General features: G+C 41.7%; 1 protein-coding gene across 8 annotated transcripts in view; it reads right to left on the reverse strand.

The window, feature by feature from the left end:
• CADPS (calcium dependent secretion activator) overlaps window positions 1-20,483 on the reverse strand; it is a 382,629-nt gene that overhangs the window by 54,695 nt on the left and 307,451 nt on the right. For 5 of the 8 annotated variants that reach the window (XM_084635494.1, XM_084635491.1, XM_084635490.1 and 2 more), the window contains 3 exons: window positions 14,559-14,705; window positions 10,147-10,302; window positions 2,340-2,487 (listed from right to left, as the gene is read on the reverse strand). In XM_084635494.1, the coding sequence (XP_084491620.1) occupies window positions 2,340-2,487; window positions 10,147-10,302; window positions 14,559-14,705 (451 nt within the window). The remainder of the gene's footprint in view (window positions 1-2,339; window positions 2,488-10,146; window positions 10,303-14,558; window positions 14,706-20,483) is intronic. The other 3 variants (XM_084635496.1, XM_084635495.1, XM_084635497.1) reach the window with 1 other exon arrangement.

Genomic DNA, 20,483 nt, shown 5'->3' on the forward strand with positions numbered 1-20,483 from the left:
TTCATCCTCCAAATATAAATGGTTCAAGCCAGAGGTTCGCACAACTTCAAGAGGAGGGGAGGTAGCCCCCAAAATGGAGTGGTATGAGCAGAGAAGGTCAAGATGAGGGCAGGGAAATTCATTAAAAAGAAGCAAAGCTAAAGGAGGGTGTCTGAGTAGTGCAGCCCTAAACAGGAACGTGTGCACTGTTAATTTACATCTGATTTACAGGTCTATTAGTGCAGCTATTTGTTAAAAACATCCTAGCACAGCAACTGCTGTTTCACACCATACTTATGTTATCTCCAAGCTAATATACCAAATACCTTCTCAAAGAAGCACACAAAGATTTCCAGAGACTTACGCTCACTCTTGGCGCAACTGAGAAGAGCTGAGTGGCTAAGTGGGTTGAACGCAGGGCTTTGATCTCTGAAGATCTTCGATTTGTCCCAGGCCAAAGGCCAAATGCGTCTGGTGGCCTCCATCATGCACTGACACACAGAGTTCAAAGGAAACTGCCGTATCGAAGGGTGTATGAGGAAATACACACAACTCCCGCCAGCACTTCTGGATTTAGCCAATGCTATCAGATCCCCATATTACTGGGTAACAGACTTGACCATTGTGATTAACATAACTAGCTAGCCCTGTAGTATCCCATGTACTGTGGGAGTTGGCCTGATCTCAGAAATGTCACTCCTCCCCCTAATTTAATTCAATAGGGCAGTGTTTCCCAAACTCGGGATGCCGCTTGTTCAGGGAAAGCCCCTGGCGGGCCAGGCCGGTTTGTTTACCTGCTGCGTCCGCAGGTTCAGCCGATCGCGGCTCCCACTGGCCGCGGTTCGCTGTGCCCGGCCAATGGGGGCTGTGGGAAGCAGCGGCCAGTAAGTCCCTCAGCCCACGTCGCTTCCTGCAGCCCCCATTGGCCGGGGACAGCGAACCGCGGCCAGTGGGAGCCGCGATCGGCCGAACCTGCGGACGCAGCAGGTAAACAAACCGGCCGGGCCCACCAGGGGCTTTCCCTGCACAAGTGGCATCCCTAGTTTGGGAAACACTGCCCTAAGGTTTAGTGCGTGATTTGCAGTGTGTCGGAGAGTAGATGAAGGTGTTAGCATTGCAACCCTCACCCTGCTGGCTGATAGGAAGGGGCCAGCATGGCTGTTGTCGGGTTGAAGAACTAGGGGGATAAAGGAGGAGAGCAAGAATGAAGAAACAACTAGGGAGCGGAAATGTTGTGATTCCACCAACCAGCCTAATAGTCATGTCTTGGGCTGACGAGAGTCCGTTTAGTACGTGCCCTAAATTGGATAGGTGGCTGAGGAAAGAAACTCAACCATCAGAAGCTTGAAACCCCTCGTCCCCCAAAAGAGACTGTCACAAACAAAATGCTACAACTGAAAACATAAAAATATAAAGGACAATGGGCCTGACCCAAAGCCAAATTCCCACTGACTCGAATGAGCTTTGGGTCAGACCCTTAAAGAGGATTATAGATCAGAGTGAGGTAAATAATTAAAAAGAACAAACAACTTGCAATGATTTATTATATATTCCGAACATGTAAAGCTGTAGTGGAAGATCTTATCTAGGAGACCCCCATTGGCAACAAAATAGGAGTTCCAAGCAATAGCTCTGATTCGAGCCTGATATATGAAAATATAACTTGGCTTAAAGCCATAGGAGCACAAGGATCATGATGATGCATTCAATCTAGCCCAATTTAGCATGTCTTTCTACTTTGAATATTAAATATGGAAATTTCAAGCTGCAACAATGTATCTACAACGAACAAAATAGATTAGCAAGTGGTCAAAACTGGATTGTTTTTGAAACCTTGAGTCATTAAGAACCTGGACAATTGGGATAATAAAACTTGCTGATTTCAGTCAATATTCAAGGAAGTCAAATCAGGTGGAATTCAAATGTATTTTAGGAAGATGTCTTTTTAACAAAACAAACAGTTTAATATTTTTGTTTTCTTCCTGTTTGTCTACTCAAAATAGTCATATCTTATAAATCTGGTGACTACATGTAAATACCCAGCTTTTTGGCAAAGATATGGCTCCAAGGTGGAGTTAATGACTCAATAAACATGTTCATCATGCATCAGCAGGCTTTAAAGGTAGCTTACACACATCACAATCCTTGCCAACCATCACTACTAAATGACTGGAATTCTGAATGTCCATATCCATTAGATAGATTTATTTGATGGAGAGACCCTGAATATTCATTGGCATACTCTATACAGAAGGCTAAAATCCACAATGGTTAGAATGTTTCTGAAACTAGCAGAATAGGAGATGGGAAAATTCATTAAGTTTTCTCTAAATTATATAAAAAATAATTTGCATTTTTACCTCTTGGCCCATTTCCATACTGCAAAGTTTTGTTGACTGAGCTTTGGCATCAACCATAACATTAAACATGGTGCATATTGACTGAGGGACTCGGAAATCTGTTGATCGACTGGTTTTTTGCAGCTTTACTTCAAATGCAATCCTGGTTCTATTAAAGAAAGTAGGAAAAGACCATAAATGGTAGAATACAATTATTTCAAATGTGTTGTACTAAAAATGATTTTCCAATTTAAAAAGAAACACTCTGTGCTACGGATAAAGTGTGTAATGGTCTCAGAGAAACTACTGCTTTCTCATACTTGGTAAACAGTGTGATGAGATTACATATAGAAGCGTTAAAAGTGAACACCCATAATTTGGACTGTTTTGGATAATTTATACCTGCGGTTGAAATATAATCAAACAGTAAACGTGATGAATTAAAGGAAATTCTGTCTATTGGTACACAATACTAAACACAAGGAGTACTTGTGGCACACCTTAGAGACTAACCAATTTATTTGAGCATGAGCTTTCGTGAGCTACAGCTCACTTCATCGGATGCATACCGTGGAAACTGCAGTAGACATTATATACACACAGAGACCATGAAACAATACCTCCTCCCACCCCACTCTCCTGCTGGTAATAGCTTATCTAAAGTGATCATCAAGTTGGGCCATTTCCAGCACAAATCCAGGTTTTCTCACCCTCCGCCCCCCCCCCCCAACTCACTTTCCTGCTGGTAACAGCCCATCAAAAATGACCACTCTCTTCACAATATGTATGATAATCAAGGTGGGCCATTTCCTGCACAAATCCAGGTTCTCTCACCCCCTCACCCCCCTCCAAAAACCACACACACAAACTCACTCTCCTGCTGGTAATAGCTCATCCAAAGTGACCACTCTCCCTACAATGTGCATGGTAATCAAGGTGGGTCATTTCCAGCACAGATCCAGGCTTTCTCACCCCATCCCCCCCGGGGAACACACACACACACACACACACACACACACACACACACAAACTCACTCTCCTGCTGGCAATAGCTCATCCAAACTGACCACTCTCCAAGTTTAAATCCAAGTTTAACCAGAACGTCTGGGGGAGGGGGTAGGAAAAAGCAAGGGGAAATAGGCTACCTTGCATAATGACTTAGCCACTCCCAGTCTCTATTTAAGCCTAAATTAATAGTATCCAATTTGCAAATGAATTCCAATTCAGCAGTTTCTCGCTGGAGTCTGAATTTGAAGTTTTTTTGTTGTAAGATAGCGACCTTCATGTCTGTGATTGCGTGACCAGAGAGATTGAAGTGTTCTCCGACTGGTTTATGAATGTTATAATTCTTGACATCTGATTTGTGTCCATTTATTCTTTTACGTAGAGACTACGTAAGCCACACTATCAGAGGCTCGTTCACCTGCACATCCACCAATGTGATATATGCCATCATGTGCCAGCAATGCCCCTCTGCCATGTACATTGGTCAAACTGGACAGTCTCTACGTAAAAGAATAAATGGACAGAAATCAGATGTCAAGAATTATAACATTCATAAACCAGTCAGAGATAATCAAGGTGGGCCATTTCCAGCATAAATCCAAGTTTAACCAGAACGTTGGGGGGGGGGGTTTAGGAAAAAACAAGGGGAAATAGGCTACCTTGCTTAATGACTTACTGGGAGTGGCTAAGTCATTATGCAAGGTAGCCTATTTCCCCTTGTTTTTTCCTACCCCCGCCCCCAGACGTTCTGGTTAAACTTGGATTTAAACTTGGAGAGTGGTCAGTTTGGATGAGCTATTGCCAGCAGGAGAGTGAGTTTGTGTGTGTATGGGGGTGGGAGGGTGAGAAAACCTGGATTTATGCTGGAAATGGCCCACCTTGATTATCATGCACATTGTAGGGAGAGTGGTCACTTTGGATAAGCTATTACCAGTAGGAGAGTGAGTTTGTGTGTGTGGTTTCTGGAGGGGGGTGAGGGGGTGAGAGAACCTGGATTTGTGCAGGAAATGGCCCACCTTGATTATCATGCACATTGTGAAGAGAGTGGTCACTTTGGATGGGCTATTACCAGCAGGAGAGTGAGTTTGTGTGTGGGGGGGCGGAGGGTGAGAAAACCTGGATTTGTGCTGGAAATGGCCCAACTTGATGATCACTTTAGATAAGCTATTATCAGCAGGACAGTGGGGTGGGAGGGGGTATTGTTTCATGGTCTCTGTGTGTATATAATGTCTACTGCAGTTTCCACGGTATGCATCCGATGAAGTGAGCTGTAGCTCACGAAAGCTCATGCTCAAATAAATTGGTTTGTCTCTAAGGTGCCACAAGTACTCCTTTTCTTTTTGCAAAGACAGACTAACATGGCTGTTACTCTGAATACTAAACACAGCTGATACAAACCTGTTAATTGCTTAACTGGAAGGCCACTACTGGATTAGTGCAATTCTATCTTTTCAAAGTGTTTTTGCTTGGCTGAATCTTTCTTTGATTTTACAAATGTTCCTAGAAGTTGTTTCTTTGAAAAACAAACACACATGTACCAGGATACCTTTACAAAAAGTCAGATGTAAAATAGAGCATGTGTATAATTATTCAGTTAAAATTTGAGTGGGAGTTACATTTTTTATTTCCATAAGAGTTTTGTCTGACTAAAGACTGCCAGATTGGTTGACAATAATTTTTAAATACTTACTGGGCCATAAGTGGCTCAAGTATTTCGTATTAGGAACACTTTTAGCATAATGAGTAATGTCCTCTGATTCCTGAATTCTCTGAATGCAAAATGTTAGAGGGACTTTGTAGTTAAGGGAGTACTCTATTAATTATTAGAAACACAACACAGAATCACGACATCAGTGGGCCTGTATCAACAAATTAATATAGGCGCCTGGAATTAGAAACAATGAATAATATCAATTACCCATAATACCTTTGACCTTCAAGGATCAGAAAGGGCTATGGAAATGTAGGCTGATATCTATAAATGAAGCTCCTGATCTGTAATCAGATCTGTATGAGCACATGGGGCTGCCAGCTTGGATCTGATAACAGAGACAGGGTCTTGATAGGGGAGCTCATTTCCCCCACACTGAGATGCAGCCACTTGTGAAATGTGGCAGCTGTTCAATAGTGCACGGCAAGAGTGAGCTGTAGGTTAGAGGAAGAAGTCAAGAAAAATACCATGTCAAACTGAAACTGATAGGGAAATACAGGTTGAGAGAAGGAGCCAAATTCACAGTTGGTGTAAGCAGGGAGCACAGCATCATTGGCTTACGCCAGAAGTGGATTGGCCTGATGTAATTACCATTACCAGACATTAGCCAGAGCACAGGGGTTAGCACCCTGATGTTGACGCAAGGTGATGGAATCTTTAAACGATCAGGACCATGGTTTTGCGTCTGCCTGGAAAGATGAGCATGATCAGTCCCACTTCTAAAGCATCATCATGAACTGTTCTCTCATTACAGGAAATGTATTTAAAAGGGACACTAAAGCATATAACAGAAGTATTCTGAGGTACAGAATACCCCAAGATACTCCCCAAGGTATAGCAATGGAAGGGTTAGTTTTTTTTAAAGAAAGAGAAAAGAAATGTCATGGTAATGGAGCCGGGAGGCACACTGAATGGCCAATAAAGAGCAGAGTGCTGTATTTCATGGACACATGCTGGTAGGTGAGCCAAGTCAAAGCAAAAGCATGGAGAAGCACAGAAATCCAGCTCAAGAAGAATCCTCTTTACTGCTAAAAAGACTGAGCAGCAAGCCAGCAGCTATCCTTCTTCAGGAATAATCCTACAATGTTTCTGCAGTGTAGAACCGCTAAACTCCACCTAGTTATTTCCTTAGTGTAATATTTACAGCTTATATAATGCTAGCTAGAGGTTCAGACCGATGCATCTATTTTCAGTTTGCTCTTAGAGAACAGAGTCAGACAATGGAAACAACTTAAGACACTCAGCATTTATATCAGAAAAAAGAAAAGGAGGACTTGTGGCACCTTAGAGACTAACCCATTTATCTGAGCATAAGATTTTGTGAGCTACAGCTCACTTCATCGGATGCATGCTGTGGAAAATGCAGAAGATGTTTGTTTTTATACACACAAATCATGAAAAAATGGCTGTTTATCACTACAAAAGGTTTTCTCTCCCCCCCACCCCACTCTCCCGCTGGTAATAGCTTATGTAAAGTGATCACTCTCCTTACAATGTGTATGATAATCCAGGTGGGCCATTTCCAGCACAAATCCACGTTTTCTCTCCTCCTCTCCCCCGGCAAAACAAACCCACTCTCCTGTTGGTAATAGCTTATCTAAAGTGCAAAAAGAAAAGGAGTACTTGTGGCACCTTAGAGACTAACCAATTTATTTGAGCATAAGCTTTCATGAGCTACAGCTCACTTCATCGGACGCATACTGTGGAAACTGGAGAAGACATTATATACACAGAGACCATGAAACAATACCTCTTCCCACCCCACTCTCCTGCTGGTAATAGCTTATCTAAAGTGATCACTCTCCTTACAATGTGTATGATAATCAAGTTGGGCCATTTCCAGCACAAATCCAGGTTTTCTCCCCGCCCCTGCCACACAAACTCACTCTCCTGCTGGTAATAGCTTATCCAAAATGACCACTCTCCCTACAATGTGCATGATAATCAAGGTGGGCCATTTCCAGCACAAATCCAGGTTTTCTCACCCCGCCCCCCAAACTCACTCTCCTGCTGGTAATAGCTTATCCAAAGTGGCACCTATTACCAGCAGAAGAGTGAGTTTGTGTGTGTGGTTTTTGGAGGGGGGTGAGGGAGTGAGAGAACCTGGATTTGTGCAGGAAATGGCCCAATTTGATTATCATACACATTGTGAAGAGAGTGGTCACTTTGGATGGGCTATTACTAGCAGGAGAGTGAGTTTGTGTGTGTGTGTGGGGGGGGGGAGGGTAAGAAAACCTGGATTTGTGCTGGAAATGGCCCAACTTTATGATCACTTTAGATAAGCTATTACGAGCAGGACAGTGGGGCGGGAGGAGGTATTGTTTCATGGTCTCTGTGTGTATATAATGTCTTCTGCAGTTTCCACGGTATGCATCCGATGAAGTGAGCTGTAGCTCACGAAAGCTCATGCTCAAATAAATTGGTTAGTCTCTAAGGTGCCACAAGTACTCCTTTTCTTTTTGCGAATACAGACTAACACGGCTGTTACTCTGAAACCTCTCTTTACAATGTGTATGATCACTTTACATAAGCTATTACCAGCAGGAGTGTGGGGTGGGGGGAGAGAAAACCTTTTGTAGTGATAAAACACCCATTTTTTCATGATCTGTGTGTATAAAAACATCATCACTGCATTTTCCACTTTTATGCATTCAATGAAGTGAGCTGTAGCTCATGAAAGCTCATGCTCAAATAAATTGGTTAGTCTCTAAGGTGCCACAAGTCCTCCTTTAGCATTTATATCAGACAATATACTGGCAGAGCAAGAAACATTAGCTTTTCTAATGCCACAGGTATCACAATCATCTCAAGACCTTTAAAGAAGGCACAACATAATTAACAAATCTTTATGACCTATTGTGCAGTTTGCATCAGAATAAGAGACTTCACTAACTTGACAGTTAAACATGCCTTTTGGATGATCAGGAAGGAATCTTTATCAATACCCAAAGGTTTACATGAGAATGAAGATCTGTACCTCTATGGGAACAGACCCTGCTGTGACCTGGGGGATAGTGCTGGGAAATTAATGCAGGCTGTGGGCATCTCACGTCTTCCTCTCTTTTTCCCTTTTCCTTGTTTGTTTTGCTATGGTGGGGGAGGTTGACCATGCTGGCTGCTTTGGCCTTCCTGCGACATGGCAGTGGAATTGGCAGCAAGAGGCTGGGTCGCCCTTTTACAGATGGATGCAAATTGCCTCTCCCCAGACTGGCAAGGGCTAAAAGAGGCTGCTACTGAGAGCAGTGGCCATTCTCACTCCCTCACTGGCAGCTTGCAGTGCTTCCTACTCGTCCTCCCTGGAGATCTGAAAAGGGACCTTTTAATGGTGTTAATAGAAGGGAAGTTGGACATTGAGTTCTGGGGGACGACTGACTTCATGAGCTTGAGATTATTCAGATTGGTCCTCGCCCACAGGCTCAGGATGAATCTGATCACAGTATCGGGGATTGGGAAAGAGTTTTTTCCTGCCACTGCACAGATACGTTTTCTCTACCGCCTTCGCCCAGAACCTCCTGCAGGTTGACACAGAAGAATGAAGCACTGATGCCCAAAGGCAGGTCCCACCTTGGCTGCAGAAAGGGAAGTTGGCACCTTAGCCCTCAGTGGTGCAGATCAGGATAAATTCCCTTGCACAATGCTACAAAGACTGGGGTGTTTGCTGTCAATTCATGCACCTTAAAAGGGCCCTGGCTGAGCTCAGCTTGAGAAGGCAAAAGCTGGCAGAGCCACCTCCTGTAAAATGGCTGCGCAGGGTTCAGAAGAGATGTGCTGAAAATGGTGGAAGGAACAACAAAGAGCATGGAGGAGGGCCTGGCTGCCACACGCTGTGGGGGAGAGGCTCTCTGGGCACAGAGGAATCATGTTCCTCCCAGAGGCTGGGATAGTTTGGGGACTGTAGCATGGGAAAATGCATCTCTTTGGTGTCACAGAATCATAGGGTTGGAAGAGACCTTGGGAGGTCATCAAGTCCAAACCCCTGCTCAATGCAGGACCAACACCCACTAAATCATCCCAGCCAGTCCATGACAGGATGGCTCTCCTCAAATTTTAACATTACCTGGCACTGCAGGGCTAATTGGGTGCCAGATAACCAGCCGTGGGAGTTATTGTATTTCAATAAAAGCTGTGGGCTCTGGCCTTTAATCCAAATCTCTGAATGCTGTGTTTTATTTCACAGCAGCAGTAGCAACCCTGTAACTGCCCGTTCTGCGTTCCAACTTCTGAGCCCAAATCTCTGCACTTCGTGGATGGGGAGGTTGTGGATCCATTAGAGAAAAATAAATCACGTTTGCACTTGCAGGACAGCCAGACAATGGTGGCACAGAGCCACCTGCACCCCCCTGATCCTTGCACATACCTGCTGTGGCTTTCATCTGCCTCTCTACCTGTTCTTTTGCCATTTGCTTTTTTCCTGACAGAGGATGCGCAGTTCATTTCTTTCTCCCCACCCCCATCACCTCCTTCTGAAACCAACCGGAAACAATTGTGGGTAGCGTGACAAGATAGCCTTGATGTTTCCTTACCAAAATGACTACTGTTAACATAGTCCTAAGAGTTCCTTTAAGGTGTGTGCTCTGTTTCCGAGGCTCTGCAGGCGTGTTATCGTACGAGGTGGCATTAGCGGTGATGACTTTTTCAATCAAAGGCAGCCGGAAAGCCTGACTGGTTCTCTGAATGGCACAATCTCCTTTGTCGGTCACTTCATGTGGGTGCTGAGATAGCACACATGGCTAATTCTACAGCATTCAGCTCTCCCGCGCCCTAATGTGTTACCCAGACCTGACTCCAGAGGAGGCGCACAATAAACAACAGCAGAGAAAGCCTGACTTGAGCGGGGTTTGTTGCCTTATTGGGAATAGGCATTCACTAGAGACTACATTTAAAAGACGTTGCCTTTTAGAGGTCAATAATTTGCAGAGATAAAAAGTGTGCTACCACCAAGCCTGTGCTGGATGGAAACAAATTAGGGCTTAAAAAGAATAATGGCTGAAGTCAAGCTAAAAGGTAAAGTACGGCCCCCTCATTTCCAATAAGATAGGGTAACCCCCCGCCCCTGACTATTTCTTGTGATCTGCTGTTAGAGACCCTTCCGGTTCCGTTGTTCAGACGTACCTCTTAACACAAGACTCGATCATGTCACTTGCCATAAGTTTTAGACGCTGTTCTAGGTGCTTTCCAAATTCTTCCTCAGGCCAGTGTAAATCCCGAATGAAGGTCTGTAGGGCATCAAGTTTCCAAAACAGATCTTCAGAGGTTCCCGATCCATTGCTGGCAGGGTAAAATGAAAACAGAAGTCATACCCAGGACCATACTATTGGAAACCTGATGTGGAGACCATTCTTGTACAAGTTGAGGGCATACAGTGGCTTAATACACAGAACAATGCTGGGTAATCTCCATCATCAGGCTTTTGAGTTTTACCATACATTTGCCTAGTCTACCTTGCTGTTATAACTCACAAATCTTTCCAGACCAGATGATAAGACAAAATTATGAATTACGCACATTAACTGGAGAAACTGTGTATGGTAAAATTCAGCCTTAGCTAATAACCACACGGACATATGTGATTATTCAAAATTAAGGCTAACATTTGTGGTAGAAAACCCTTGACTGACAATAACTACAGTACATGAATGTATGCAGTTATTCAAATTTAGGGTTTCATGCATTTTTTCCCTTCAAATGACGTATTTTTAATTTTTTTCCCCAACATTACCAGGTAAAGGACAGTGCTAACAAGTGGTGAGCGAGGACACACCTTATCTCTTGAACAGCTGGAAAAAAATCAGGGTAAAGCAATTGAACTAGAAACACGAGACATCTCATGTGAAAGAGTTTTGGTCAGGGTAACTACTCCACATCTCACAGATCAGCCTTTTGTGAAGGCAACTACAGGGCAACAGATTTTTACTTTTTTTTTTAAATTTCTATTTTTTTGCAATGTCTTTGGTCAGTTGCAAAAGTCTGAATTCTTTCCAAAGTGCATAGTCTTACCCACTCCTGTGCACAGATGGGACGCTTCGGGCTCGTTGTGTGTAGCTACTTTGGTTCTTTTCAACTATAATTGTGTCTAAAACCTCCACTTACAGAATAAAATACAGGCCTGGATTGTGTTTTGTTGGTGCAGAAAAATTTATCTATAACCCTTTTTGCTCTCTCTCTTTTTTTCATGACAATTACCAAGAGATCTTCAAGAGCTTTAACCCCCTCCTCGCATACCACTAATGCTAACACAGTAATTGATAAGATGTTAACACACCATGCATTATCACTTGTGCTGACATCGTCTATAGAAACAGATGAGGAAGGGTGTTTCTATTGTGACAGATGCCAGCTGCATTGAGTTAATGCTACAGAGGAAAATATAGCTGATGCATACATGGCTACTGCCAGGTGAAAACCATATTCCCAACATGCTAGAGGGGTCCTGTGAGGGCTTGTGCTAACAAAGGTAACAATTTAAAGAACGAATCAGCTCAGAAGTAGGAACAGATGTATCTGACACTAAGGGAGAGGTAACACTAAAACAAGTCCTTTATAATGAACGGTGAGTGGGTACAAGGGAACTGGGACACTGAAAAGATAGAGAATCAGGCATTTCCTTAAATGGCATCTTGAGTCAAAAAACTATTTTGTGTAACTTCCATAGCACAGCCCCCTGAGTCAACCTATCTGCATTTGTAGTTTCTTCTGTTTCAGACCTATGCTTAAGAATAATTAAACTTTTTCTAATCTAAGCCCAGTTTTGGAACTGCATGAATTTATGTTTTAAATAATTAAATACACATGAATGCAATAATTGGTATTTATTACAACAACATTATGACACCCATCTGGTTTCAGAATTTTCAAAAAAATTACTCTCCGTATTTTTTTCTTCTTTTGAACAGCTCATTATTAGGTTTTCCTGGGAGGAAAATAATATTCTATGTTATGTCCAAAATGAACTGTTCATTGTTCGTGCAATAGCACCAAAATTACTTTGATCACATAGAAATTTGCAAAATGCCTTTCACACTTAAGCCTTAGTTTTATTAAAGATGATTGTCAACTTTACTGTCATGTCTTGATTCTTATCTTTTCAAAAACAAGATCACAGAGCATGCACAGAGAAAAAAGTAATACAAACTTTCAAGTATTATTTACAGATACTGCCTAATCTAGCCTTCAATACAGCCAACTTAGCATGAATATGAGTTGTATTTCTTTGAAACACAAATTACTCTAATATTTCAATTTTTTTGAATATAAAAGATCATTTGCTTTGCCTCCAGTTCATTAGTATTGCTTTCCAAAATGATACCCGTGCTATAGAGCATATTCAGTAGAATCCAGGTGTAGATGTAAATTAAGTGTAGCTTCCTGTACCTGGACCATTGCCCCCTCTCTACCACCCTTCCTGCCGAATAAAAGGTCGACGTTTATTGTTAATGTGAGACTTTTTGTCTTTGGGTAAAGTGACAATTTTTTGTTAAATATAAATATTTAAATAAATCAATAAGCATGGCAACCTATCAGCAGCTCTGGTATAAGAAAAAGATGAAAGCATGACATAGTTTTGACAGACTTTATTTGTTTTCAAGTTTAACTTAGATTAGGGTAACCAGACAGCAAGCATGAAAAATCGGGACGGGGCTGGGGGGGTAAAAGGCACCTATAGAAGAAGAAGCACCCCCAAAATTGGGACTGTCGCTATAAAATCGGAACGTCTGGTGACCCTAATTTAGATTGCTCTGAGTACTGGTTTGCCAGGCTGTGTATAGCACACCGCTGAGGTAAGTGAACCTAGCACCAATTTTAACACTGCCTCACTTTCCCCCTCTTAGGGAAAGCACCTACCCAGAGGGATGGGGGGTTTGGTACTTGGGTGGTTAGACTGAGCCATCACCCATGCCACTGTGGACGTACTGCTATATGTAGGTGCTAGCGTGGGTACGTCCACCCGAGCTGGGAATTACATTTCCCAGCTGCTGTGCAGATGTACCCTGATGCTTGGCGAGTTATTCTGGGGATCCCAACCCTTAGCAACATAAAAAGCTTTGCTGAAAGCACAGGTTTAACGTTAAGCACATGTGTAGCCTTACTGACTTCCACAGTACTCATGTGCGTAAACTGACACGTGTTGTAGGACATGATTCAGAGAAGTATGTAAGCATGTGCTTAACATTAACCTTCCTACAGTGGAATCCTTTCATGAATTGGGGCCTTGGTGCTTTTCTGGACTGGCATGGCATGGCCTGACATTTCTCCCCTTTCAGCTTTTAAGAGGGAAGAAAGGATGGGGAATGGATGGTCACAGAAGGAGTGAGGGAGTGGGGAGAGAATACAAGAAGCATTTATTAAAACGAAGCGGCCCTCTTGGGTGGTGCTGGTGACTTTGAACTTTCCTCAGGAGGAAGGTGGGTTATAAGGAGCAGGAAGGCAGCTGGGAGGTGGGAGTTCATGAGAAGTGAGGTACATGTTAGCAGTAGGAGATGGGTGCAGATTTCTGAGTCAAAGCACCAGGGTGTGCATACTGCATGGCTGTCAAAAAACAACAGGACATGGGTGGCTCAGTAACTGTCCAGTATCCCTGTGGTTTGACTGGCTGAGACAATCCTTCTGCAGTGTAACACTAAGTAAAGTTCAGCAATTTGAACTGAGAACTTAGAAAGTCTCAATTTTCATGCTAGTAAATGTTATTAGAATGATGGCCCAACACTCAGTGACAGCTTCGTTTATCCCTTTGGGTACCGATCTCTGGCACTACTCAATGACTATGACTGTTAAGGGGGACCCACCATAATTACAGAAGTCACATGACCTACACTGAAAAACATGCATCTATCATGCCTCTTCATTGAGTATGTATCCTACATCATAGGACAGTAACAAGGTTAACAAACTTGTGTTAGGCATAGGAACCCAAAGCACTAGTTATTACATACTAGTGACTTGGGCCCTGTTTGATTTCCTACGTTTGATTCAAGACATTCAAAATGATTTTTAAGTATTGAGGCTGGGATGGTGGTTCTAGAAGTCAGTTACCATTGGGCTCCCCATGTCATGCATAAGATGCCTTATAGATGCCTCCCCCTTTTGTTTGCAATATTGTACAAGAATTCCAGGCAATAAGGAACTTGCAGAAAAATAAAACTCACTTTTAGATCTACATCTGGTCCATGGAAATTAGTCAACTTGCACTGCAGTTGGTTCTTCCTATCTTTTGAGACATGTCAGCTCAAATTTTACGTACTGTAGTTTATACTCCAACAGGACTACAGCCCACTGTCAACAATTATTTTGTGAAGTGAGATGCTTGCTCAAGCTTCCAGCGGGCGTAAGACAAAGTCTCAATATTTATAAAAACTTCTAATGTACATGCCAGATATACATAAGGGTTGCCTCATTTAGTAAAATATCTAATTATCTATCTCTGTCACTCTTTTAAAGTTATATATAATGCACAGAAACAAACAACACATATCCATGCCAAGATTACGTTAAATTTAAATGAGATCTAATGTGAACTCAATACACACTCAGAATCATATATAGCAGCCATCCATGACGGTGCAGAAAAGCTAGGCATTTGTGGGATGCCTAGTGGGATGTTAACTGGTAGATTTGGTACTTTAGGGAGATTCACATTTGGTAGATTCACATTGGGCAGATTACTTGTTAAACTCCTGTGGAAGAAACAGACAGAAAGAAAAATACCATAACAGTGACAATGCAGATGTAGCAGAAGCACGTGACACTCATAAACAAATCTGCAAAGTTCACAGCAAGACAACAGTCAAAAAACGAAAGCAAACCATTTCAGAAAGAAGCATGAATATGGGAGGCTTAAGTGCGGTTATTTTTTTTTAGTCTGAAATAAAAAGCAAGTTACCTAAAAAAATTAAAAGCTGCAAATTAACAAACTACTCAAACACCCACATAAAATAAACTTAATTCACAGGTCCTGATACAATGTCAGAGCACAGAAAGTAGCTTTTAATTTAAAAATATACCAGGAGCAAGCAAATCTGAATTCCTATATCAACATTTAGATTGGATGGATATATGAAACAGCTACACTGAAAGACCTATCAGGAATTTTAAAGGTTTTGACTTGGAAACAGGGTTCAAAATAGTAAACACTGAGGGTGAAATCCTGGCTCCGCTGAAATCAGTGGGAGTTTTGCCATAGAACTCAATGGAGCCAGGCTTTTATCCTTAATGAAAACTTCCCATTTACCCTGCTCACTCCAAACATTAAAGATATGTTTTCATTTGGAGCACATGCACGCTGTTCCACCAACCAGAAGAGAAAGATTCCAATCTTGCAACTATATCCATGCATGCAGAACCTTGTGGGGCTCAACAGGTGCAAGAATATCCCTGTGTGTACCTGTTTGCTAGATCATGGCCTAACGATCGGAGAGGAGGAACACTTTATAATGTGCACTGACATCTAAGTGTATGTTTTCAGTGTGGTATGCAGAGAATTATGAACAGATCCTGATTAATTAGCATGAGGTTTGTGTGTGACTGTTTCCCAATTGGAAATGGGGCCATGAGATGTACTCAATGGTTAATTTCTGAAGGATGTATATATAGCTGGGCATTATGAATTTAATAGCATTCTCAAGATGCACATGTAATGATTACATGAAAGAGAACTTTTAAAAAATGATTTAGTCTATCAAATACAAGGTGGTTCAATGTAATATGCTTTCCAGAAACAATGTACGCTTCATGCCCATAATTTCCAAAACATCCAAAATATTTTAATATCCCTACATTGATAAAATAGTTATAACCATATTTTAAAAGCATCTCATCATAACAATATTTTATATGAACATGGGGTTTTGGTATCTGGAAGATGCAGAATTTGGGAAGTTTATTCCTTGTGCTATCTGATCAACAAGCAATAAGTCATTTTCAGAAATCTCTCTCTTTCTGCCTTTAGCATATTATGGCATAAACCAAAAAAATTCTTCACAGCCTCATTTCAGAGGCAAATCCAGAAGTCCTGGCTCAATTTTTATTGTGTCTTTATTCCCACTGGGAGTTTGAGTAAGGAGACAGTAAAACCTAAGTCAGGACACCAGATTTAGTGCTTACTTCTGTAACAGTGCAGTCAGAGGACACTTTGCCATTGACTTAGAATTCATGCAGTTTTAGGCACTTAGCCTCTAAAGAATATGAGATTTTTAAAAATTAATCCAGCCTCAATCATCTCGCTCAGCAATATGAACACGTAGGATGATCATTCCAGAACTCTGCTTTGGAAGGTCTCTTCCACTCCGTATATTGCTATTGTCTTCTGGGCAGCTTTAACGGCCATCCTGCAAAACTATATAATTTCATGTTCTCCTCTTCCAATGGATTATTATATTAGCAATTTTCTATAGGCGTAAATACATTTTTGAGCTGCATTTCTTATGGTCAATCTTATTATATCAGAAAACAAAGATACACATAATTCCATCAACAATACTGGATATGAAATTGCTGATGCAAGAACACATTTAAAATGTATCCTTACAAGAATCAGCCAGTAACTGCATTTCAAGGCATTGGCTACATAGCCAAGAGGCAGAATGACTTGGAGTTTCATTCTTAACTTTTGAACACAGTCCCACCTCTAGGGGAAAATACAGTCTAATGTCATTTTGGGGTGAAAAAGATGCTTTCTGATTTCTTTATGTTTCTGGTAAATTTCACTTAACACTATCTGATTGTTCTCCTTATGAATGAAATATTTATATATATATGAGCCTTCTCATGAAACAAAACCATCCAGTTTCCATTCAGATGCATATATGCCTCTTAAAGTGAAGATGATTTTCAGATGATACACATATTTCATAATGACTGAGAAATTGTTAGATCTTTAGGGATGGTAGTCTGTGTAGTTAATATTGATATTGAATAAATCAAAAATAGCAAGGGATGGATAACATATAAATGTGTAAGGAAGAGCAACTGAAAGAGATTAGACAAATGGTGAACACATAAATAAAAAAAAACACCTTTGTTTTTAATACCAAAAATTCAAGAAGATACTTAGTGTCATATTCATTAAACACTGTGTTAGTAAAATGATTTTCCACAGAAAATTCTTACTGCATTCACATTTAAACATACATCTTTTACACAACACAATATTTTGCTGATGCTTTGTGGCCCTTGCAAGGATAAGTTACAACTTTTAACAGCAAAATAATGTAGTGTTGTGACGATGTAATGCAGCAGGGAGAGGGGAGTGTTGACCTGGGAATGTGCCCTGGGGATGGGAGACCTGAGAGCCTGTCACCTGAGCCAGGAAGGGGAGGGGAAGGTAACACCTCTGCCCAGGAATGTGAACAGAGGCTGCAGGAGAGAGCTTGCTGGGGGGTTTAGTTTTCAGTTTGAGGCTGGGTGGAGGCACGCAGGGAACCCCAGGGCTGGGGTCTAAGCTCCCTGCTCCCCCAGAAGGACTTGACTGAGGGGTCCTGGTTGTACCCATAAGCTCTGTTTCGGACTGTGTTCCTCTTGTCCAACAAAACTTCTGTTTTACTGGCTGGCTGAGAGTCTCAGTGAATCCCAGGAAGAGGGGTGCAGGGCCTGGACTCCCCCAAACTCCGTGACAAGTGTATGTAGTGTAATGTTAACATACAGGGGCTGATTTTGAAAGAAGCCTCCTCCTTTGCATTCACTATTTTTCAGGTGCAACTGATCTCATTTACACATCTAGAAAAGGAGTACTTGTGGCACCTTAGAGACTAACCAATTTATTTGAGCATAAGCTTTTGTGAGCTACAGCTCACTTCATCAGATGCATACTGTGGAAAATTCAGAAGATGCTTTTATACACACAAATCATGAAAAAATGGGTGTTTTATCACTACAAAAGGTTTCCCCCCCCCAGCTCTCCTGCTGGTAATAGCTTATGTAAAGTGATCACTCTCCTTACAATGTGTATGATAATCAAGGTGGGCCATTTCCAGCACAAATCCAGGGTTTAACAAGAACGTCTGAGGAATGGACGGGGGAGGGGGGGTTGGTTAGGAAAACAAGGGGAAATAGCAAAAAGAAAAGGAGTACTTGTGGCACCTTAGAGACTAACCAATTTATTTGAGCATGAGCTTTCGTGAGCTACAGCTCACTTCATCGGATGCATACTGTGGAAAGTGTAGAAGATCTTTTTATACACACGAAGCATGAAAAAATACCTCCCCCCACAAACCCACTCTCCTGCTGGTAATAGCTTATCTAAAGTGACCACTCTCCTTACAATGTGTATGATAATCAAGCTGGGCCATTTCCAGCACAAATCCAGGGTTTAACAAGAACGTCTGGGGGGGGGGGGGAGAGGAAAAAACAAGGAGAAATAGGTTACCTTGCATAATAACTTAGCCACTCCCAGTCTCTATTCAAGCCTAAGTTAATTGTATCCAATTTGCAAATGAATTTCAATTCAACAGTCTCTCGCTGGAGTTTGGATTTGAAATTTTTTCTGTTGTAATATCACAACTTTCATGTCTGTAATCGCGTGACCAGAGAGATTGAAGTGTTCTCCGACTGGTTTATGAATGTTATAATTCTTGACATCTGATTTGTGTCTATTTATTCTTTTACGTAGAGACTGTCCAGTTTGACCAATGTACATGGCAGAGGGGCACTGCTTGCACATGATGGCATATGTGCCCATGCCCCCCCCCATTCCTCAGATGTTCTTGTTAAACCCTGGATTTGTGCTGGAAATGGCCCACCTTGATTATCATACACATTGTAAGGAGAGTGATCACTTTAGATAAGCTATTACCAACAGGAGAGTGGGTTTGTTTTTGGGGAGAGGTGGGGGGGGGGAAGAAAACCTGGATTTGTGCTGGAAATGGCCCAACTTGATTATCATACACATTGTAAGGAGAGCGATCACTTTAGATAAGCTATTACCAACAGGAGAGTGGGTTTGTTTTTGGGGAGAGGTGGGGGGGGGGGAAGAAAACCTGGATTTGTGCTGGAAATGGCCCACCTTGATTATCATACACATTGTAAGGAGAGTGATCACTTTTCATAAGCTATTACCAGCAGGAGAGTGGGGGTGGGGGTGGGGAGAGAAAACCTTTTGTAGTGATAAAACACCCATTTTTTCATGATTTGTGTGTATAAAAACATCTTCTGAATTTTCCACAGTATGCATCCGATGAAGTGAGCTGTAGCTCACAAAAGCTTATGCTCAAATAAATTGGTTAGTGTCTAAGGTGCCACAAGTCCTCCTTTTCTTTTTGCGAATACAGACTAACACGGCTGTTACTCTGAAACCTGTCATTTACACATCTAATTATCTGATTTGCAGCTGCAATCAGGTAGCTAGATCTGTAAATGACATCAATATCATCCATAAATATTTATGTCTGCATTTACTCAGGCCATAAAATGACAGGAACAAACTGGGAAGCTGCTTCTAAAAATCAGCCCATATCTATTCTAATACAAGATGCCAAATGTGGCCCCAGTCCCACCCAGTCTGAGGGAGGTGACACTCAGACCATTAGTGTTAGAGGGTTAGTTGGTCTATGAGGATTCAGTTTCAGAACTGGGCCTAATGTATGTGACAAGGGAAGTTCTGTCAGATTGTTCAGCTCATTTTGCATTGTTCTTCTATTTGCTCCCAATTTTTTCTATTTTCTACATTTCTACAATTCATACCTCCATGGTCTAGCTATAAAAACCTGACGACAGCCACACTATGAGTGGCTAATGGCATCATGGTAATGTACCCAACGAAAATAAAGTAAAAAGTTCACTTTTCCTGTTGTAGTATTGACCACAGAAAACAAGTAAAAATGCATGAGAAACTACATAATAAATGCCATACTATGCAATTGATATAACATAGTGGCCAGAAATCATGATGTTTTTATTGAGTTAGCCCACCTAGGTACAGAACATGTAAACAACTTAGAGACTTGTTGGTGCTTAAACGTTCAGTTCCCACAGGTACCCTGAAATGACTTACTGATCAGCTAGATCAGCTGTTCCTCTGATTCCTCTAGAAATTCTATTTGATTACTGTATATGCTGAACCAATCCAAGGGGTAGTCTTTCTACAAAGGCTTCAGTACTAGGGGCATATTAGTGAAGTTAGTCGCAAAATCTGTGCTCTGTCTGTGGCTTGAAGTCCAGTTTGGTAACTGGAAATAATATACACCTACAAGAACTTTTTCCTGGCAGGCCACTTTTTCCCAGGACATCTCTCTGGCAGGACAACCTGGCCTGTTCTGTCTGACTTGCTGACATGCTGTTTAATTGGTCACGTTATATTAATATATTAAGGATACATTTATAAATAGTTTATAAAGGGTTAACAAATGTTAACATCATGAGCAGTATGTGTTTGGATGGATATGGGTACAGCAGTATAAAGCGTTGTAGACAGTTATAAGTCATAGTTATCCTAACAATATCTAGCTCTTGTATAGCGCATC

The sequence above is a fragment of the Lepidochelys olivacea genome, assembly GCF_965140295.1.
Source record: "Lepidochelys olivacea isolate rLepOli2 genome assembly, chromosome: 7".
NCBI lineage: Eukaryota > Metazoa > Chordata > Testudines > Cheloniidae > Lepidochelys > Lepidochelys olivacea.